Source organism: Pararge aegeria, chromosome 4 (genome assembly GCF_905163445.1).
Source record: "Pararge aegeria chromosome 4, ilParAegt1.1, whole genome shotgun sequence".
Taxonomy (NCBI): domain Eukaryota; kingdom Metazoa; phylum Arthropoda; class Insecta; order Lepidoptera; family Nymphalidae; genus Pararge; species Pararge aegeria.
Genome location: NC_053183.1, coordinates 17,692,815 through 17,709,787, shown reverse-complemented (window position 1 = coordinate 17,709,787; position 16,973 = coordinate 17,692,815). Strand labels below are relative to the sequence as shown.

At 35.6% G+C, this 16,973-nt stretch overlaps 4 protein-coding genes across 7 annotated transcripts in view; 2 read left to right on the top strand and 2 right to left on the bottom strand.

Annotated features, from left to right (window-relative positions):
- Positions 1 to 2,378, top strand: part of LOC120637594 (E3 ubiquitin-protein ligase RNF13) — a 29,888-nt gene extending 27,510 nt beyond the window's left edge. For all 4 annotated transcript variants that reach the window (XM_039909448.1, XM_039909447.1, XM_039909449.1 and 1 more), the window contains one exon: positions 323 to 2,378. In XM_039909448.1, coding sequence (XP_039765382.1) covers positions 323 to 378 — 56 coding nt within the window. In that variant the 3' untranslated portion in view covers positions 379 to 2,378. The remainder of the gene's footprint in view (positions 1 to 322) is intronic.
- Positions 2,379 to 5,692: 3,314 nt separating this feature from the next.
- Positions 5,693 to 8,712, top strand: LOC120637863 (protein ALP1-like). The gene is made up of 2 exons (XM_039909904.1): positions 5,693 to 5,996; positions 7,096 to 8,712. The coding sequence occupies exons 1-2, from the start codon at positions 5,716 to 5,718 to the stop codon at positions 7,970 to 7,972; spliced, it is 1,158 nt and encodes a 385-aa protein (XP_039765838.1). The 5' UTR covers positions 5,693 to 5,715; the 3' UTR covers positions 7,973 to 8,712.
- LOC120637864 (uncharacterized serine-rich protein C215.13-like) lies at positions 5,995 to 8,552 on the bottom strand. Its single transcript, XM_039909905.1, has 2 exons — positions 8,325 to 8,552; positions 5,995 to 6,969 (listed from the first exon to the last, which is right to left on the bottom strand). Exons 1-2 carry the CDS (start codon positions 8,512 to 8,514, stop codon positions 6,089 to 6,091), a joined length of 1,071 nt encoding a protein of 356 aa, XP_039765839.1. The 5' UTR covers positions 8,515 to 8,552; the 3' UTR covers positions 5,995 to 6,088.
- Positions 8,713 to 10,035: 1,323 nt separating the features above from the next.
- On the bottom strand, positions 10,036 to 16,212 carry LOC120637794 (60S acidic ribosomal protein P0). Its single transcript, XM_039909811.1, has 7 exons — positions 16,070 to 16,212; positions 15,820 to 15,908; positions 14,846 to 15,082; positions 13,056 to 13,212; positions 12,117 to 12,241; positions 11,108 to 11,344; positions 10,036 to 10,461 (listed from the first exon to the last, which is right to left on the bottom strand). Exons 2-7 carry the CDS (start codon positions 15,871 to 15,873, stop codon positions 10,321 to 10,323), a joined length of 951 nt encoding a protein of 316 aa, XP_039765745.1. The 5' UTR covers positions 15,874 to 15,908; positions 16,070 to 16,212; the 3' UTR covers positions 10,036 to 10,320.
- Positions 16,213 to 16,973: the final 761 nt, after the last annotated feature.

Genomic DNA, 16,973 nt, shown 5'->3' with positions numbered 1-16,973 from the left:
GGCTAGATGGCGATGTGTGTACTGTCCAAGTATATTTATTTATTTTTCCATACATACAAATTCAAAACATTTTAAGTGTTTACTTTGACAACCCTATTGAAGATAAAAGGCCTACACGTGCATAGTACCTACGTTACTCGGCGCGTACCTAATAAAGTGACAGGAGTCACTTGATTTAATTCAGTATGTGAGGTTATATCGGATATATATCAAAAATCGGATTTTTGAGATTGATCATAACAATCTTTGTTAAATGTTTCCATATATAAAGATAGTTGTATGCAAGTTGGAGTTCCTAATAAATAAATAAATTTTGTTCCAGGGGTGGCAGCACTTCCAGCCACGTCGAATCCGGGGCCGCGACATATGCACGCGTGAGCTGAATCGCGTGGTATACATACAAACATAAATTATTGTAACTATATGACTCCACGGTGATTGATATCATGCTGACAACGGCTGGGACGGCGCTAGACGGACAGACAGCGCCGCGCCATGAACTTTGAGTGTGAATGATTATTTTAGTGAGCCAGATACGAACGTAACAAGAAAATCTATAGGTTGAATACGTTAGATGCGCCCTACACGTGTTCACGCTTTACCATTTATTGTATTAAGGCGAATTTTCATTAGTCGATGGAAAATGCATTCGGGACGCAGGAGATTTCCAAAAAGCATGCGATAACGAAAAAACAGATGGATGCGCCCTAGATGTGATCACGCTTTACCTATTTATTGTATTAAGGCGCATTTTCTGCAAAGCATTCTGGCTGCGAAAAATTTCTAGAAAATTCGGGAAATCAATTTTTTTGGAACGCGCATTTGGATAATGCAAATAATATGAAATATAGACGAGATAATTTTACCCTTTCGCGTTCTGTTTAAAATGGATGACAGATATTAATTTAAATACAGACATCGCTGGATAACAGACGCTTATTGAATACTGTATTCTTCAATCATCTTGCATCGAAACTTAGCAAGAGAATGAGAAAAACCAACGAGATAGCAGTTAGGGTTAAATTATCATTAAATTAAGAAAATAGTTATATTATCATCTGTATCAACTCACAATCTACACATTTCGTCAATGTAGCGCGAAGAAGCATCTAACGATATAAAAGCGTATTTTTATTTGTCGCGATTAGTTAAGCATTCAGGGCGCAAAGGATTTCAAAAAGCATGCCATAAGTTGAAAACATTTGCATATGGTCTGCGGGAGATTTCTAAAACGCATGTCAATAACATAAGACTAATTTCACCAGCATGCTGTGTCATCGACAAGATTATCGACCAATGAAAATGCGTAATAAATCTATGAGAATATAAATAAATGCGCGGTATAGCTATAAACAGATATGTTAACAGACTAATTATTATTCTATCGGTTTTGGTCAAGTGTCAACTGCAGATCTTCCTTAAACTACATACCAATGCGAAATCAGTATAATATTTTTAAAAAATAAATAAACACTATTTCAAGTTAATCCACCGATTTAGTTTGCCATGTTAATAAAAAAAATGACTATAATAATAGATTTTTGTTATTGTGCTTTTCAAATAAGATCCCATTGTCTGCTGTTATAATTTATGTATATTATATTTTTAACTAAAATTAAAAAGCTGAATGTTTTGTATGTTTGTCTGGTGGGAGGTCTCTGCCGTGGCTAGTTACCAACCACCCTACGTTTGTCTGGTGGGCGGCTTTTGTTACCCCACCGACAAAGACGTGTCGCCGAGCGATTTAGCGTTCCGGTACGATCCCGCGTACAAACTGGTTAAGGGTGTCGGTTTAATATAACTAACCTTTAACACGTTTTTCTATACAAGGTCTTATATTTAGTAAAAAAAATAAAATTTAATGCAACAAATTCTTCAGTTTTATAATATTACTGTAGATAAGATAGACAGATTTTCAAATTCTCACGTATAAAGGAGTTACCATGCCGAGTAGGTATTACGGAATTGTGTATGAATTTCCTGGTATATATGTGATGATAATTAATCTTAGAACCGCTAACCCGTTTAAGCTCTAATCCTAAAGATAAAGGTACTTCTGTTGTAATTGTAGCTCACCCTCCCAGTTCCCACCCTATTATTTCAAACGGTCTGGTCGCGAAGGCCTAAATTTACGGCATATGCTTTTTATTGTGTTTTCACCCAGTTTCTATCCAGTTTTGTCGATACACTACATTTGGGGTATCTTTCTTTAAGAAACAAACTTTTATCTTTTCTTCTCTGTATTTTCATGTTCTTTTATATCATTATAATTCAGCTTTATCGATTTTGGTGAAGATACAAAGATGATTAGCAACTGTCAGAAAAGTTTCACAATTCGGAAAATAAAATAGAAAAAAAAAAAAAAAAAAAAAAAAAAAGACTGGCCTGGCTTTTTCAACTTTCGCGACGTACTGTTTATAAAGCCATTTTTCATTTAATTTCATCATATATTTCTGTAGTGACCATAATGTTTATTATTTCGCCTAGCACCCGAATTGACGGATTTTGTAGTAAATGACTGACAAAATATAGATATTATCGACTAATATATTATTAAAGAAGACCTAGCAATTAATACCGCATGAACGCTGTGACAGATTTCTTTTTTTATATTATCATCATATAAATCCATTACTGGCCCACTACAGGGCCCGGGCACAATCAGAAGGGGTTAAGGCCACGCTGGCCCATTGCGGAGTGGTGGACTCCACAAACTATTTTAAAACATAATAGAGAACTCTCAGGCATGCAGGTTTCCTCACTATGTTTTCCTTCACCGTTGAAGAAAGTGATAGTTTAATGGCTTAATACGGACATAACTTAAAAAGTTAGTGATGCGTGCTGCGATTCGAAATCTACCCCGAGAAAATGAAGTCGAAGACCTGGGCTATTTTATTGGATAACCATATATCAGCTTACAATGATAAAGCATTTTTTACCAACCAACCTTCTTAGAGTAAAGAAAAGTGAGTGATTTGGTTGACTTCGAATGGCGGAAACCGGAGTCTTGCACTTTAAAATTTATTTATATTTGCAATTTTATAACGATAAGCACTGTCAGTTATCAAATTGCAAATATTATTGCTGTCCTTAGCACACCAAACTTTATGACTTCGCGTAAATTAGCTGCGAGTGTAGCTTCTCACAGGTAGTCAACTATACCAACTGTGTCGCTGATTGGCTGATACCGAATATTGAATTCTGCGCATCGAAACGCACGAAGTTCGTGGAAGTCATAAAGTTTGAATCGGTCTGTACATTCGATTGAGCCAATCACGGCCATGGCAATTATTGCAATCGCCGTGATTGGCTGAATCTAATGAAACCTCACACTATTTTGGCTATTAGTGAGACACGATCAATGCATGAATAATGGCATTGATAATCATCATCATCGGAATCGCTGCTATTTCCTGATTTTACAGTACATACATTTACATTAATTTGTAAATAAAGGAAACATCACATTTTCGCTGCAAAAGTTCTGTGATACTGATAAACTCGTTGAAGTTGCAATGATTAATGTCAAAGTTATCTTCTAGGATTCACTTCGTACATATTTTACTTTAACAAATTTTTGGCGGTCGTGCTACAAAAGCTAAAGAAATTACATGTAAAATAATTGTGTATAGTTTATAGAATAGATACGGGGTTGAAACGATAAGCGCCCTAGTTTTTTATTTTATCAATATAAGAGAAAAAAAATGATACTGGCATATGTGAAATGAGTGTCATCTACTCTGTATACTCATTGGGAGTAGTGGCGCGCAAGCAACGCTTAGCCGGTCTACCACACCCGTCGCGGCCATAGGATTGACTCCACTATTCCCACATGCATGCGATACTGAAATGACAAATTTATCTGAGAAATACGGAATGTGACGATGGCCATAAAAGTTGATATTTCCTTATGATCTTAAGAAACTTTTAGTAATTACTTTACCACGGGAAAAAAAAAAATTTCAATAAGTAATTGTCAGTTTCGTTAGCTCTTCCAAGTTTAAATTACGAGCAGATTACATTTTTCTTTTTGAGTTATTTTATCGTCAAGTTCGTCCTGCAAAGTTTTCAAGATTGCCACGTAAGTCATTACAACAGTGTAAGTTACGTGTATGGAGCTATCTATCGATAGTACCATACCTACGTCCCCTAGTGAACAATTAACTTCGTTACGTTGCGTTATTTTGTACACTAAGCGTCGTTGTTAACGCAAGAGTTGCCGATTTTAAATGATTTAAAATTGAAAATATAATCGCCTGTGTACCCTTAGCGTTTCCACCCTGTATATTGTATAATAATATTGAATAAATTTTATTGTTACGGCCCTACATCGTCCGGCCCTTAACGTCGCATGACGTCGGAATAGTTACGTCGTTAGTTGTAGTACTTTTAAAATGTCAGAACTTGAAAAATACACTTAATAACTATTCCGGCGATATGCCGATTTTATTTGTAAGTCTACTAGTCTATAGTTATAAAGTTTAAGTATTTTTTTTATCAAGTCGGAGCTTCCACCTACCCTTTGAATTTTCAATATTATGAAAATACAACCGTATTAAATATAAATAATATGATACTTAATTTACTAGACGGTTTTAAAAATTGTGGGATTACATCGAACATTAATCAACGTAATAGCTACATTATTTTCAGAATAATTAAAAAAAATACTTGGTATTTTGAACGTGAACAATTTTTTTTACCATAAAATCTATATCTTAAAAGGAAAGTCTTAACAGTACAATCCTTTTAACAACAGCCTCCGTAGAAAAGAAAGCACTATTTTTTTCTCAAGGAATGTGTGAATGAACCAGTATTACCAAATCACGATTACAACATAATATTTCATATCGTCGTATTCGAGTATCGAAATAATAATGTGCTGACTTTACTTGTCCGTAAACTGGAACAAATTCCCTTCTTACAAAGTTCACAAATTGCAAAATCATTAGTATAAAATGTACAACGTACAGTTCTAAATGTGCTCTGATGTTATATTTTTCGTTTCTCGAACACACTATTCCTTAAATTGACGAAAATATTGACAGAAGCTTTTTGGAAAATGTGTGAGCAAGGTGATCATAGCGCTGAGAGATTTCTGCAAACAAACAGTGTAAATTATCAAAAATGATTACAACACATCTGAACCTAAGATACTTGTCAAATATTTCTATATATATACAAAAAAACATATTAGCATTATCTCTAAATGCCACATTTCTGTTTTATGATGCTGATATTTTTTTTATTTCTAGAACTATTTGACTTGAAATAATTATCGTCGTACGGGCTCAAGGGAGGAAATTATTGTAACTATTGTATATAGCGCGAATTTTAGAATAAGTTATTCTTTTGTTGTACCTACACACGGTCTGGTTGGACACAATAAAATATTCTATTTGATGTTTATATTTACTTACAACTGGTTCCTTTATTCCCTATTTCAATTTTTACAAAATGAAATAACTCTTGCGACGTTTACCGCCTCTTCTATGGTGTGTGATGGACTTTGGTTTGGGAATGGGATGAAGGTCACTGACCTGACCCAATGCTATTTTCTAATAATTTTAGTGTGGTTTTACAGTGACGCTTACTGTCCGCGCGGGTGGTAAGCGCGCGGATGACCCGCTCGAAACTATAAAACTAGTTTAAAGCTAGTCGCGCGGTTAGCCGCCTCGTACAGTCGTGATCGGTTTGCCGGCTCATACAGTCGTGATGAGACTTCTCGTATTTATTATACTATATTACTTATGGAAAAAAAGGCAACGACGACGACGTATACAAGTACATCCTTACAATGCCACTAGATTGCTGAGAGGCGCGTTCTCTACATCGTTTGCGGATTTAAGAGAACATAGTGACAAGTTCTTTAAACATTTTCGTCTGTCTATAACAACATTTAATGAATTACTCTGCAAGATAGAACATAATTTAAAAAGATCAAGTTTACGTCGAGCACCTATAGAACCAGTTGAAAAGTTGGCGATTACCTTAAGGTAAGTGGCATGAAAAATACTATTTAATTTTTAGTAATTACTTTATTTAGAAAATTTAAACAATCAAAAAAACAAAACTCGTTGAAATGTAATTAATAGAAATTGTCGTTTTCTGATGCAATATTTGGAAAGTGCTGTATTTCTTCACAGCTTTGCTGAACAGAATTATTGACTGTTGAATGAGGATCATATTGATTTGCTGTTTGATAGCCTTGCTGAGTGGTGGTACTAGACATTGATTCGTTGACTGGTAGCGTTTGGTTTGAAAAATATGATGAATTGGTTGCACACATTACAGAAGAATTAGAATCATTTTCTGGTGACATGACGGTGTAATATTGACTTGCTGATTGATAACCTCGTTGCGTAGTAGTATCATTAGAATGATTGGTTGTTGATGTTGTAGTAGAATTTGAGTTATGTTCTGGTGACAAGATGTTGGACGTCGACGTAGTGCCACTTGAAGTTGGCGCGGAGAGATCCATGGCGATTTGCAATACTTTGGAACGAAATAATAGTTTTTTATAACTGTTAAAAGATTTTAGTATTGGACCTAGAGAATTAAAAAATGACAAATCGTCAGAGCTTATGTCTGGCATATTTTTGTCTAACAAATCTACCAACTTTTTCTCAAACGCGGAGTTCTCTTGTACCCGTTCATGTTTCCTCTTCCGAGTCCATGTTGGTTTATCTTGGTCAGCCACCGGAGTAGAACTGTTTTGAGAAGAGCCAGAAATTTCGTCGTTATTTACTACGTGAGCTATTGTTTCAGATGAACTTGATTGTTCATTAATGTTGTACATAGATTCTGAAACTTCGTTTTCAGTGATACGATCAAGAAAGTTTAATTCTTTGAAATAAATGTATTTTGTAACGGTTTTTGCCCCGCTACCAGATGGTGCTTTTTTCATATTAGCTTTGGTTTTGAAATATCCATCTCTTGCAGATTTCCATCTTTGACGTAAAAGCTTATCTGAAACAAAAAAAAATTGGCAAAAATAATATTTTGTGTATCACGCCTTCTCACTTGTACTTTTTATGAATCCTTTCCTACTTGGAACTTTCTACTAGTTCTAATAATTATATATATTTTTTTCAGATTCTTAGCTACTGGGAACACTTACTCCGATCTACATGTCACATACAGAATGGGCGTTACTACTATAAGCAAAATCGTCAAGGAAGTTTGCTGTGAGATATGGGAAAAACTACGCGAAGAATGCATTCCTCAACCGACAACGCAAATGTGGCAACGTATTAGTGCAGAGTTTGAGATGTATGCAAACTTTCCTAACTGTTGTGGGGCAATAGATGGTAAACATATACGCATAGTTAATCCCGCAGGTGGAGGGTCAATGTTTTACAATTACAAACATTTTTATTCTATTGTCCTTCTGGCAATGTGCGATGCCAACTATTGCTTTACTTATGTCAACATTGGTTCTTGTGGGAAAAACTCTGATTCCACCATATTCCAAAACAGTGTACTATTTCAACAGTTAGAAAGAAATAATTTAAGGTTACCGGCTCCAAAGTACCTGCAAGGATCTAATATTGTGGCACCTCATATAATAATTGGTGATGGTGCATTTGGCATATCGAACTATGTGATGAAACCTTATCTTCGAAATGATATGAGCCACAAACAGAAGATATTCAATTACCGTCTAAGCCGTGCCAGAAGGTACATAGAATGTACATTTGGAATATTATCAAACAAGTTTAGAGTGTTTCACACTCCAATGAACGTGAGCTTCTCCAACGCAAAAACTATAGTTAAAGCTTGTTGCGTATTACACAATTTTATCAGAGTGCGAGACGGCTACAATGGAAATGACTTATTAAGCATTAGTGGTTTGATTGACATGAATCTTCAGCCAGTTTCTAGAACAGGAAACACACTACGCGAAGTGTTTGCCGATTACTTTATATCGCCTGCTGGCAGTGTTTCGTGGCAAGACAGACAAATATTCTAGAGGTACCTACCTAGTACCTATTTGAAAGAACTTATTAGTGGAATTGAATTCATTGTCGTCCTTTCAAGTATAGACTATAGTGATGATTCATAGTCATTTATGACTAATCTAATGTGTTTTTTCTGCAAGTAAACCGTTGAAGAGTGTTCAAATCATCAAAAATCCACAATCTTATTTTTAAATCCATAAAGATAGTGCTCCAACAAGTAAAATTGATCAATTTACCTTATCTTACCCTACATATCGATTGAAATCTTACCCTACATATGTTTAACGACGACTTTTATACCAACATAATATAAATTTTATATTATAAATGTAATTGATAAAAATACAAATTTTATAAACATACCTTTGTCTTTCTTTATGTAATTTTCTCCAAAGATTGCTTCTCCAACTTCTTCCCAAGCCTTATTTTTTGCGTCTTTGTTTTTGTATAATTCGTTCGATGGATCCCACAGCAACGGTCGAAAGCGAACTTCTTCAATCAATCGACCCGTATCGATATAATTCGCATTCATTTTGGCGACGACGGTACGCATGCGCGCGTCCGACCGGCGAGACTGTGCAACGCACACTGAACACAATGACTCCTCGCCCGCACGCGGTTGAAAAGCGCGGCTGAATTGCCGTCAACGCGGGCCATCCGCGTGACTATGTAATGATCCATGAGACGCAAAGCTCGTGGCCCGCGACGCTTACCAACTGCGCTGGCGAAAGCGTCACTGTAAAACCACACTTATAGTACCTACGTCGAAGGTGTATTATTATTATATGTAGTAGCATCCAGTACTCAAGGGATAACAAAAAAAATAGGTTTTTACACACAAATATGCAATAATTATGTTCAGTATTTTTTTTCTTGCCGCGATAAAAATATTGTATAAAGAGACAGAGAATATAACGAAGAACGAGCATCAGCTTTATCTGTGCTACTACTACCATTTACTAAGATCACCAACGAATCTGCTGCCCAGTGAGGTGATTGTGGGCCTCCCTCCCGTTATGAGACCTTTAGTCCAGCAGTGGATTTTTATAAACTATCGATGGATTTAAATCCTCCCAATGTCACCATTAACGAGAAAGACCTGGATAAACCTTTCTATATGTACATCAATGGTGCACCATATAGCGCAGACCTATCTAGTTTCCTTCGCCATTTCTATGAAACTATATGGATATTAGAATACAAACGAAAAATTATGTATGTATTCAATTTCTTGATGCTATAAGTTAGTACATAAATGTTAATTATATGCTGAACTAAAATGTTTCCCAAAACCATGGACATCGAAAAAATTTTGAGTTAAGATTCATTTATACTCTGGATATTATAGGCATACTGTATTTAAAATGCATATTATTTTAAAATTTGCTTCTATGTCGGCAATCCGCATTCGTATGTAAGTAGGTATTTAATACTGTTTTTTTACTTATTTATTTATCATGATTCGTAAATGACATTCACAAGTTACACACAGGTTGACGTTGCCGCGATTTTGAATATAGTAAAATAGTGTACCTACCAGATGTAAAGCCACTATATTTAAAGCTCTTTAGAAAATGATTATTTTTGAAAAAAAGAAAATCTGTGTTGACTACATTAAAGTTTTATTCTATTTTATCCAACAAAAAAATACAAATTGCTATTCAAATGCGACAAGTGTTGGGTTTTCATGTTGTTCAATAAATAAATGAGAAAATACGAGTGATGTAATAACACACCTGTTGCGTAAAGGCCGCATAGCTGTCGCGATAAGTTTAAACACGCCAGGCGTGTGGGGCCGCATGCTCGTAGCGCCTGTTTCGAATACGCTTCACCAGTGCTGAAAACACGCCTAGCGTGTAATCCTGCCGCACTCGTGTACCGTATTTGTTAATGTTAGGCAGCAGTCAACGTGTTAAAGCCTTTATATCCACAAAACAAATTCAGTTTTAAGTTAAATTGGTAAAACAAATTCGGAACTAATATGACCTAACTACGTTCTCCTTCGCTATGGGTTCTCAATCAGTATGAGCACATCAAAGGATCACTGAGAAAAGGCAAAAGAATAAAAACATGATACATTTAAAAGTAGATTTATTCACATACACCAATATAGGTTACCGCCAAATGGGTTGTCCAAACCCGGCGGTGTTACTTTACAAGCGTCTGCGAACATCCCACATACAACTTCGGCTGCCGTTCTACTTATACACCATCTTTTATATTATTGCTATTGTTTTTAATAATTTAATATTTCGATTAAAACCAATAGGGTAAAAGTCGTGCTTTGAAGTTGTCAAGAAAATTAGTATAAGACATGGTATATAGTTCGAATGGCAAGGCGAAGACTCCGTCTGGCGGCTTAGTCGAATAGTCCGAAGCCCATGTCGTCGTCGCTCTCGGAATCTTCCTTCTCGGCCTTCTCTTCCTCTTTCTTTTCTGCGGCTGGTGCTGCTGCGGCCGCGGCAGGTGCGGCGGTTGCGGCCGCGAACTTGCTCGGGTCCTGGGCAAAAATCATATTTTAAGCAAGTGTTTTTGCTCAAGTCACTAGTAGGTCTAGCAAGAGAGTCACGAGATAATCATCTTAATCCATTTTCTTGTATTCATGATCATAACAGCCTATTAGTCCACTGCTGGACTGGCTAAAGGCCTCTCCCGACTGGGGACTTTGCCCGTACGACAGCCGCGACGAACGATTTGCAATTTTTTTAGCCCAGTGCCACTTAGTTAAGAGTTAAACAGCGAAGATATAATTGCGGATTTTTTTAACGACGCGCATTGCATTGTTCATGTCAACTTTACCAAATAATTATTGTGCAAAAACGAACGACCTCATGATTGGCCTGGCTTGCTTTGAAGTGCCTACTTTTCGAAAGCTAGGCTCCACCAAGACCACATCACTACAACGGATTTTCGTTCTGACCGCATTTTTGTACAACTGGACATGGGAAGATGTTTTATGTTAAATTTGTATCTTTAAAATGCCAGTGCAATTTTCATACGCGATAAATCACACTAGGATAAATTTAAAGAAAATTCTTTAGTCTGCAAGCGAAGCAGTAAAACAATCTGTGTAGTTACTGATAAGAATACAGACAGGTTAACAATATGACATCAGTAGATAATCCATAGTAGCGATAATGCAATACCTTGATGAACTCCTTGATGGTGGTAGCCTCCTTGAACTCGATGTCGGTAGCAGCGGCAATAGCCAGCAGGTTCTTGAAACCGTTGGCGATGGAATGCGGCGCGGACGCCACGGTAGGGTAGCCGATAGCCAGCGAGAGGGCGGCCACATTGGCCACTCCCTCCTGGAACTTGGCGCGTAGGTCTTCGGGCTTGATGTCAAGAATAGCAGGGGCGAAGATGGTGCCGGAGTCATACACCTACATAAAAATTGGTTTAATTATTTATTGAATCTCAAAATATATCAAGTTACCAAATATATTAAGTGTTGAGAAAAGGAAAGAAATGTACTAAAGAAATGTAGAAATAACTACATAATCCCATTATAATCTCAGGTAACTTAACTAGTAAACTACTAAAGTTTTGACGCTTCCTTTTTCTGTGTCCATATTAATGACTAGGTGTAGCAAAAATGGACATGCTTTTGCCTACTTTTGAAATTTAGATAAAATGGCTGAGCTCAATAATTGGCAGGCCATTCTCTGGGTGCTGTTCTTTAGATGTTTGCACGTAGTCTCAATTACCAGCAAATATACTGAAAACCAAAATGATACCATATGCAAACTGCTTTGCCAAAGGTTAATTGTCAGTATGCACAACATTATGCAAACTGTACTCAACACTTTGGGTGATATTTAGATTTCCCTTACTGTAATACTGATATTCCGCAAACCTTATCGTAAAAATGTCTATCGTTTTCACTGCGGTTAGTATAACAAAAATTTCGTCCAAACACTTGCTGCAGTGTTATCGACATTGCGACTTGCGACTATAGCGTAATATTGATTTTGGTGGCATGGATAATCATCCAATAGGCGTGAAATTAAAAAAAAAAAAAATTTTTTGTGAACACAGTAATCTGTAACAATGAAGCTGAAATTTACTCATAACCACTATGTAAACCTAACATTTCGTTGAATATACAGAATGTTTACCTAGAAAGAATAGTTTGTGTGTTGCAGTGAAGCCTACCTGCTTAACGACGAGACCGTATGAGAAGGGAGAGATGTTCAACATGTTAAGAAGAGTGGCTTCCGAAGCGCCGACCTTGTCTCCGGGCTTCAAGATGTGCACATCGTTGATGATTTCAATAGTACCTGCAATCACAAATTACTTATTTAGTTTAGATGCAAACTGCAACTTGGGATACTGATCTTATACAAGAAATGAGGGAAGTGAATCTTTTAGAATATTAGCTTGTTTTCATAGAAAAGAGATTGGAGAAACTTATAGATTAAAGACATATTTATATGCTCAAATTTTTAACCCTTTAAACTGATTCACTATCCCTGGAGATCAACATTCCATTAGTATTAGTAGCACTATACTAATGTGTAGATTAGATGTATCTTTAAAATGCCAGTGCAATTATCATATATGAACAATCACACTAGGATAAATTTAAAGAACATTTCATTTAGTCTGAAAGCGAAGCCAGTTAAACAAAATATGTATTGACTGGTATTATAACAGACAGGTTGTTATGATAAAAGGAATTCAAAAATTGTACATCCATAGCTTTTATTAGAAGTCACCCTAATAATATTAAAGGTTTGATATACTCGAGAAAAGAGGCTTTCTTTACATATATATTTATATAAAAACTTAAATAATTCTAAATATCTTTTGTTATAATATAGTAATATAAAATTGTAGACAAATAGAATAAGAAGTGCAGACATTTTAAAATGGAAGCTTATTTTAAAAGTTTTTGCCAAATCTCAAAATAAATACAAGGCCAGCCTTTGTTATAGCCAAGCAATGAAACAGGCTCCATAAATTATAAACATGGCGGAGCAATTAATACTTAACTTTATAACATCAGTATAGATAAACTACTTTTCCTATTAATGAATGCCTACCACTATATAGGAATTAAATTTTGTCAAATCTTGTAAAAATAAAGCTTACCCTTGGAAATCTTGGTGGGAATGGAGAGTGCCTGGAAGAAGGCAGTCTTTTCTGGCCCCAATCCAGTGTTGTGTGCTGGGATGACCACAGCAAGTGGAGCAATAGCTCCAGGTCTAGCAGGGGCACGGACCTTGTTCTCCAGAAGTTTGTCACGGACCTAACAGACCAATTCAAATAATATATTTATAGATCTCTCTATAATTCAATTCCAAAATTTCTGTAGTACTGGTACAACAGGAAATGCTATATTAATTTTATGTCAGTATTTGGGTGTCTTCCTCTGTTTCATATGGATATGTATCTTTGGATAGCAAGTGCAATTCTTAGGTAACAGTAATTACACAAGGATAATCGCAAAGAGTTGATGTAGTCTGGATCGACGCCAGAGGTACAACAATGCAATCCTCGGGTTTTTTACCAGACAATCCTTACTAATTAATATTCTAAATGCAAAGTGTATTTTTTTTTGTTTGTCCTTGCTTCACACCCTAGAAAAGCAACCAATCAACTTGATTTGTGGCATAGAGCTGAGAGGAACAGTAACATAGGCTACTTTTTATTCCAAAAAAACAAAATTGATACCCACAGGATTTGTAATAAACAATAATTAAAGTTGTTTAGAAATATTATAAAGAAACTCATTAGGTCACCAAAAATGGCTTTCAAGTAATGATAATTGAAATTAACTTCATCAAAATTATCATCTGCCACAATCAAGGCAATATCAAAGCTGAAAGTTATCAAAAATTTGGGTTTTTGTTAGTACTTTGTTTGTGTACTACATCAAAGTTAAGTTGCCAGCAGACTTCTTGAGCAAATGACCTCTTGAACTCACCTCCACAGAAAGCAAAGCAAAGTTTAGATCTTGTTGGTGCAAAGCTCAATGGGGAGTACTGTGTTGTGATAAGATATAACTCCCAATTACAGTTGAAGGGAGAAATGCAGTTGATTGTTATTTGTTGGCTTCGTGAATATAATTCATCATCTTTGTCGATTGTTACATTAAATAGAAAAGTCCTATTATAGTATAAAGGACTACGTAAACGATAAAAAAGCTTGGGTGTAAATTATTGCTCTAACCAGGTTGCTCTTCTAATAATTTAAAATGACATTGTGAGATGGCGATAACAAAAAAAAAAAAAAAAAAAAAAAAAAAAAAACACCCGGCTAAGTTTGTTGTGGGCTTCTTCTTAGACCGGGACGCGTTTGGAACCCTCGTAGCTTTAGTTTTAAGTTTACGAATGTGGTTATCGCCATCATCTCACTACCGTGTAATTCTTATGTACGCATCAAAAGTGCCACCTGTGGGCCTAAAATACTTGAATAAAGATATTTTTGACTTTGACTTTGACTTTGAAAACACACTTTACCACAAAAACTAAGATGTAAACAAAATGGTGAAGATGTTTATTGCTTCATGTCAGCAAATATTCAATTGAAATCTTGAAACAGATAGACAATAACAGATTTTCTCTCACAATTCTGTTATATTAGACAAATCAAAACTAAAGATTCAAATATTCTTGTCTGTAACTTTTTTTGGTGTTGCATCAATAAATAATTTTTATTAATACCTATAATAAATATAGATAATAATGGAAATAAGAGAGTATAGTTATATATAAGATGTTTATATTATGTAATAGATAAAGAACTATGCCTGAAATTTCCCTCACTACATCACCTAGAAGAAGAGAATATCAAGAAGCTCGCCAACATCCATACAAGTGCTTTTATGAAAAAAAATTGCAATTGTTTATGATTCTAATTAATTGAAATGTAATTCTCACCTCAACCAGATCTCCACGGGTGAACACAAAGCCAACATTTCCCTTGATGTGAGGCAGGAGCTTCTCAAGTGCCGGGTTGGTCTCCAGATGGTCTTTGATGGCTTTGCGCATCATGGTGTTCTTTCCCATCAATATGATGCTGCTGCCACGGAGAGCAATGCGGATCTGTTGCATCTGCTGGGAGCCGACATTGTCAGCACCCACGATGAAGCATTTTGGGTAATCATCTAACAGAGTCTGGAAAAATAAACTGCATTATACTATTTTATTAACTATCCCATTGGTCATGTAGTTATAGAGGCCATGAGGCATGTGTGAGAATATAGTCAGAGACTCTTTACCTCTATCCAAAGGGTCCTTTTAACACAGGCAAGAGAACATTAGTCTATGCATTATGTCTTCTCTTGAAAAAAATTAATAACAGTAGGTATAATTATCCAATGGTACACATGCTAGCGTCAAAATAGAGTCAAGAATACTTAGATATTGGATTTTCTGATAGTAGTATCAGTGAACAATTCTCAGTAACGGCAGCCTGGAGTTTCAGTCAAGTTATTATCACTAGCATTCGATAATAATCGTTTAAGCCCACCAACCCACATTAGACCAGCAAGGTGATTCTATCCTTTAAAACCTCTCATTCGAGAAGAAACATGTGGCATAATGTAGCTAATGGCAAAAAGTAGGCTTTGTGTATTTTTAACTAAATAAAAACACGACCAAGATTCAAATCACACGATAATCTAAAAAAAATAAGGCTACCTTATTGATCTATATGCCTCTTAGTTTTAACTCAAAAACAACACTTTAAACAAAACAATGTTGAAACCGTCAAACAGATTCAACAAGCAATTATCATACTGGTTGAACCGATTACGATGGAAAACGACGCAGTAGGTACCGTAACATCTGCTTAGTTACCTACGCTATGTTTATAGGTTATCTAGAAATGGTATTAAAATGTAGGTACTTACGATGATCTTGGTAAAGTAGTTTGTCTTCCAAGTAGCCTTGTCCTCCCTACCCATCTTGTAGTGTGTAGGGACTTCGAAAAATTTAAGGACTGAAAATAACAATCAAGACATCAACGACCATTTATCAGATAAAGTAGGAAATAACGTCGGATATAATTGAGTTTATAATAACAAAATGCTTGATTAGCAACATCGCATGCAAATGATTTGAGATTACTTTAATAATGCTGGATTAATTTCAATAACTTACCAAGACAAAACGCAAATCGCACGTATTCGTGCGCGGTGCGGGACAAAAAGAGACTAAGTGAAGTCCGTGATAATAGTCATAACTAGGGATACGCGGAAAGTATCGATGCGTGAGTAGTATCGATACTTTTGGTTTCGATACTGTATTTTTGTTATAAATTTCTACTTTAGCCTCCGATATTTTACTAGTATCGATACAATTCACAGGCTTACTGCGGTGTCGGAGACATAGAGATAGGCTTCACAAGAGGTCTGGGAGTGAGTTATTACGTATCACTTACACTACATATCGAAATTATTGTACTAACTCGAAAATTGAAACGGCAGTATGAGAGAAGTGGGTTAGAATTTGTCAGCAGGTCTAGTTTGAAAAAAAACATGGGAAGTGATTACTTCCATCACTAATCTTAAATCTAAAAATCGAAATTCATCTCTGAGAATCCTATTAAATCAGTTACGGCAGTCAACGAATACTTTGTAAACATTGTAAAACTTTAATAGAAAAAACCAAATTTAAATTGAATATATTGCTATATTCAATTTAAATTCAATATATTGCTATTATAGCACTTTCCCTTAACAACCAAATTCAATATCTCAATCCACATATTTTGTGTTAATTGCATGCGATCTACATGAAGTGTTGACATTGATTTACTCCCTTTGTATGTTTGTTGTTTGTTGTGGTGGAAGATCATGGAAGTACCATTACGAGCCAAAACAGGTCTAACGCGAACTAAGAAACTGTTGTGATGGACAATAATTTAGATAACAGTATTGTACTCGTCAAAAATTCCAAAAACAAATACACAATTAAAGGGTTCTATAATTCTTTCAATATCTAAGTTAATATAAAAGAGTTTGATTATAATTTTTTGTTTTATTGACACATACCTTAAACAGAC

Coding starts and splice junctions, on each gene's coding strand:
- LOC120637863 (XM_039909904.1), top strand. CDS start 5,716: ATGAGACTTCTCGTATTTATTATACTATATTACTTATGGAAAAAAAGG. Junction 5,997..7,095: donor AAGTTGGCGATTACCTTAAG/GTAAGTGGCATG, acceptor TATTTTTTTCAG/ATTCTTAGCTACTGGGAACA.
- LOC120637864 (XM_039909905.1), bottom strand. CDS start 8,514: ATGCGTACCGTCGTCGCCAAAATGAATGCGAATTATATCGATACGGGT. Junction 6,970..8,324: donor TTACATAAAGAAAGACAAAG/GTATGTTTATAA, acceptor TTTTTGTTTCAG/ATAAGCTTTTACGTCAAAGA.
- LOC120637794 (XM_039909811.1), bottom strand. CDS start 15,873: ATGGGTAGGGAGGACAAGGCTACTTGGAAGACAAACTACTTTACCAAG. Junction 13,213..14,845: donor CCCGTGGAGATCTGGTTGAG/GTGAGAATTACA, acceptor TTGGTCTGTTAG/GTCCGTGACAAACTTCTGGA. Junction 11,345..12,116: donor ACGGTCTCGTCGTTAAGCAG/GTAGGCTTCACT, acceptor ATTTTTATGTAG/GTGTATGACTCCGGCACCAT.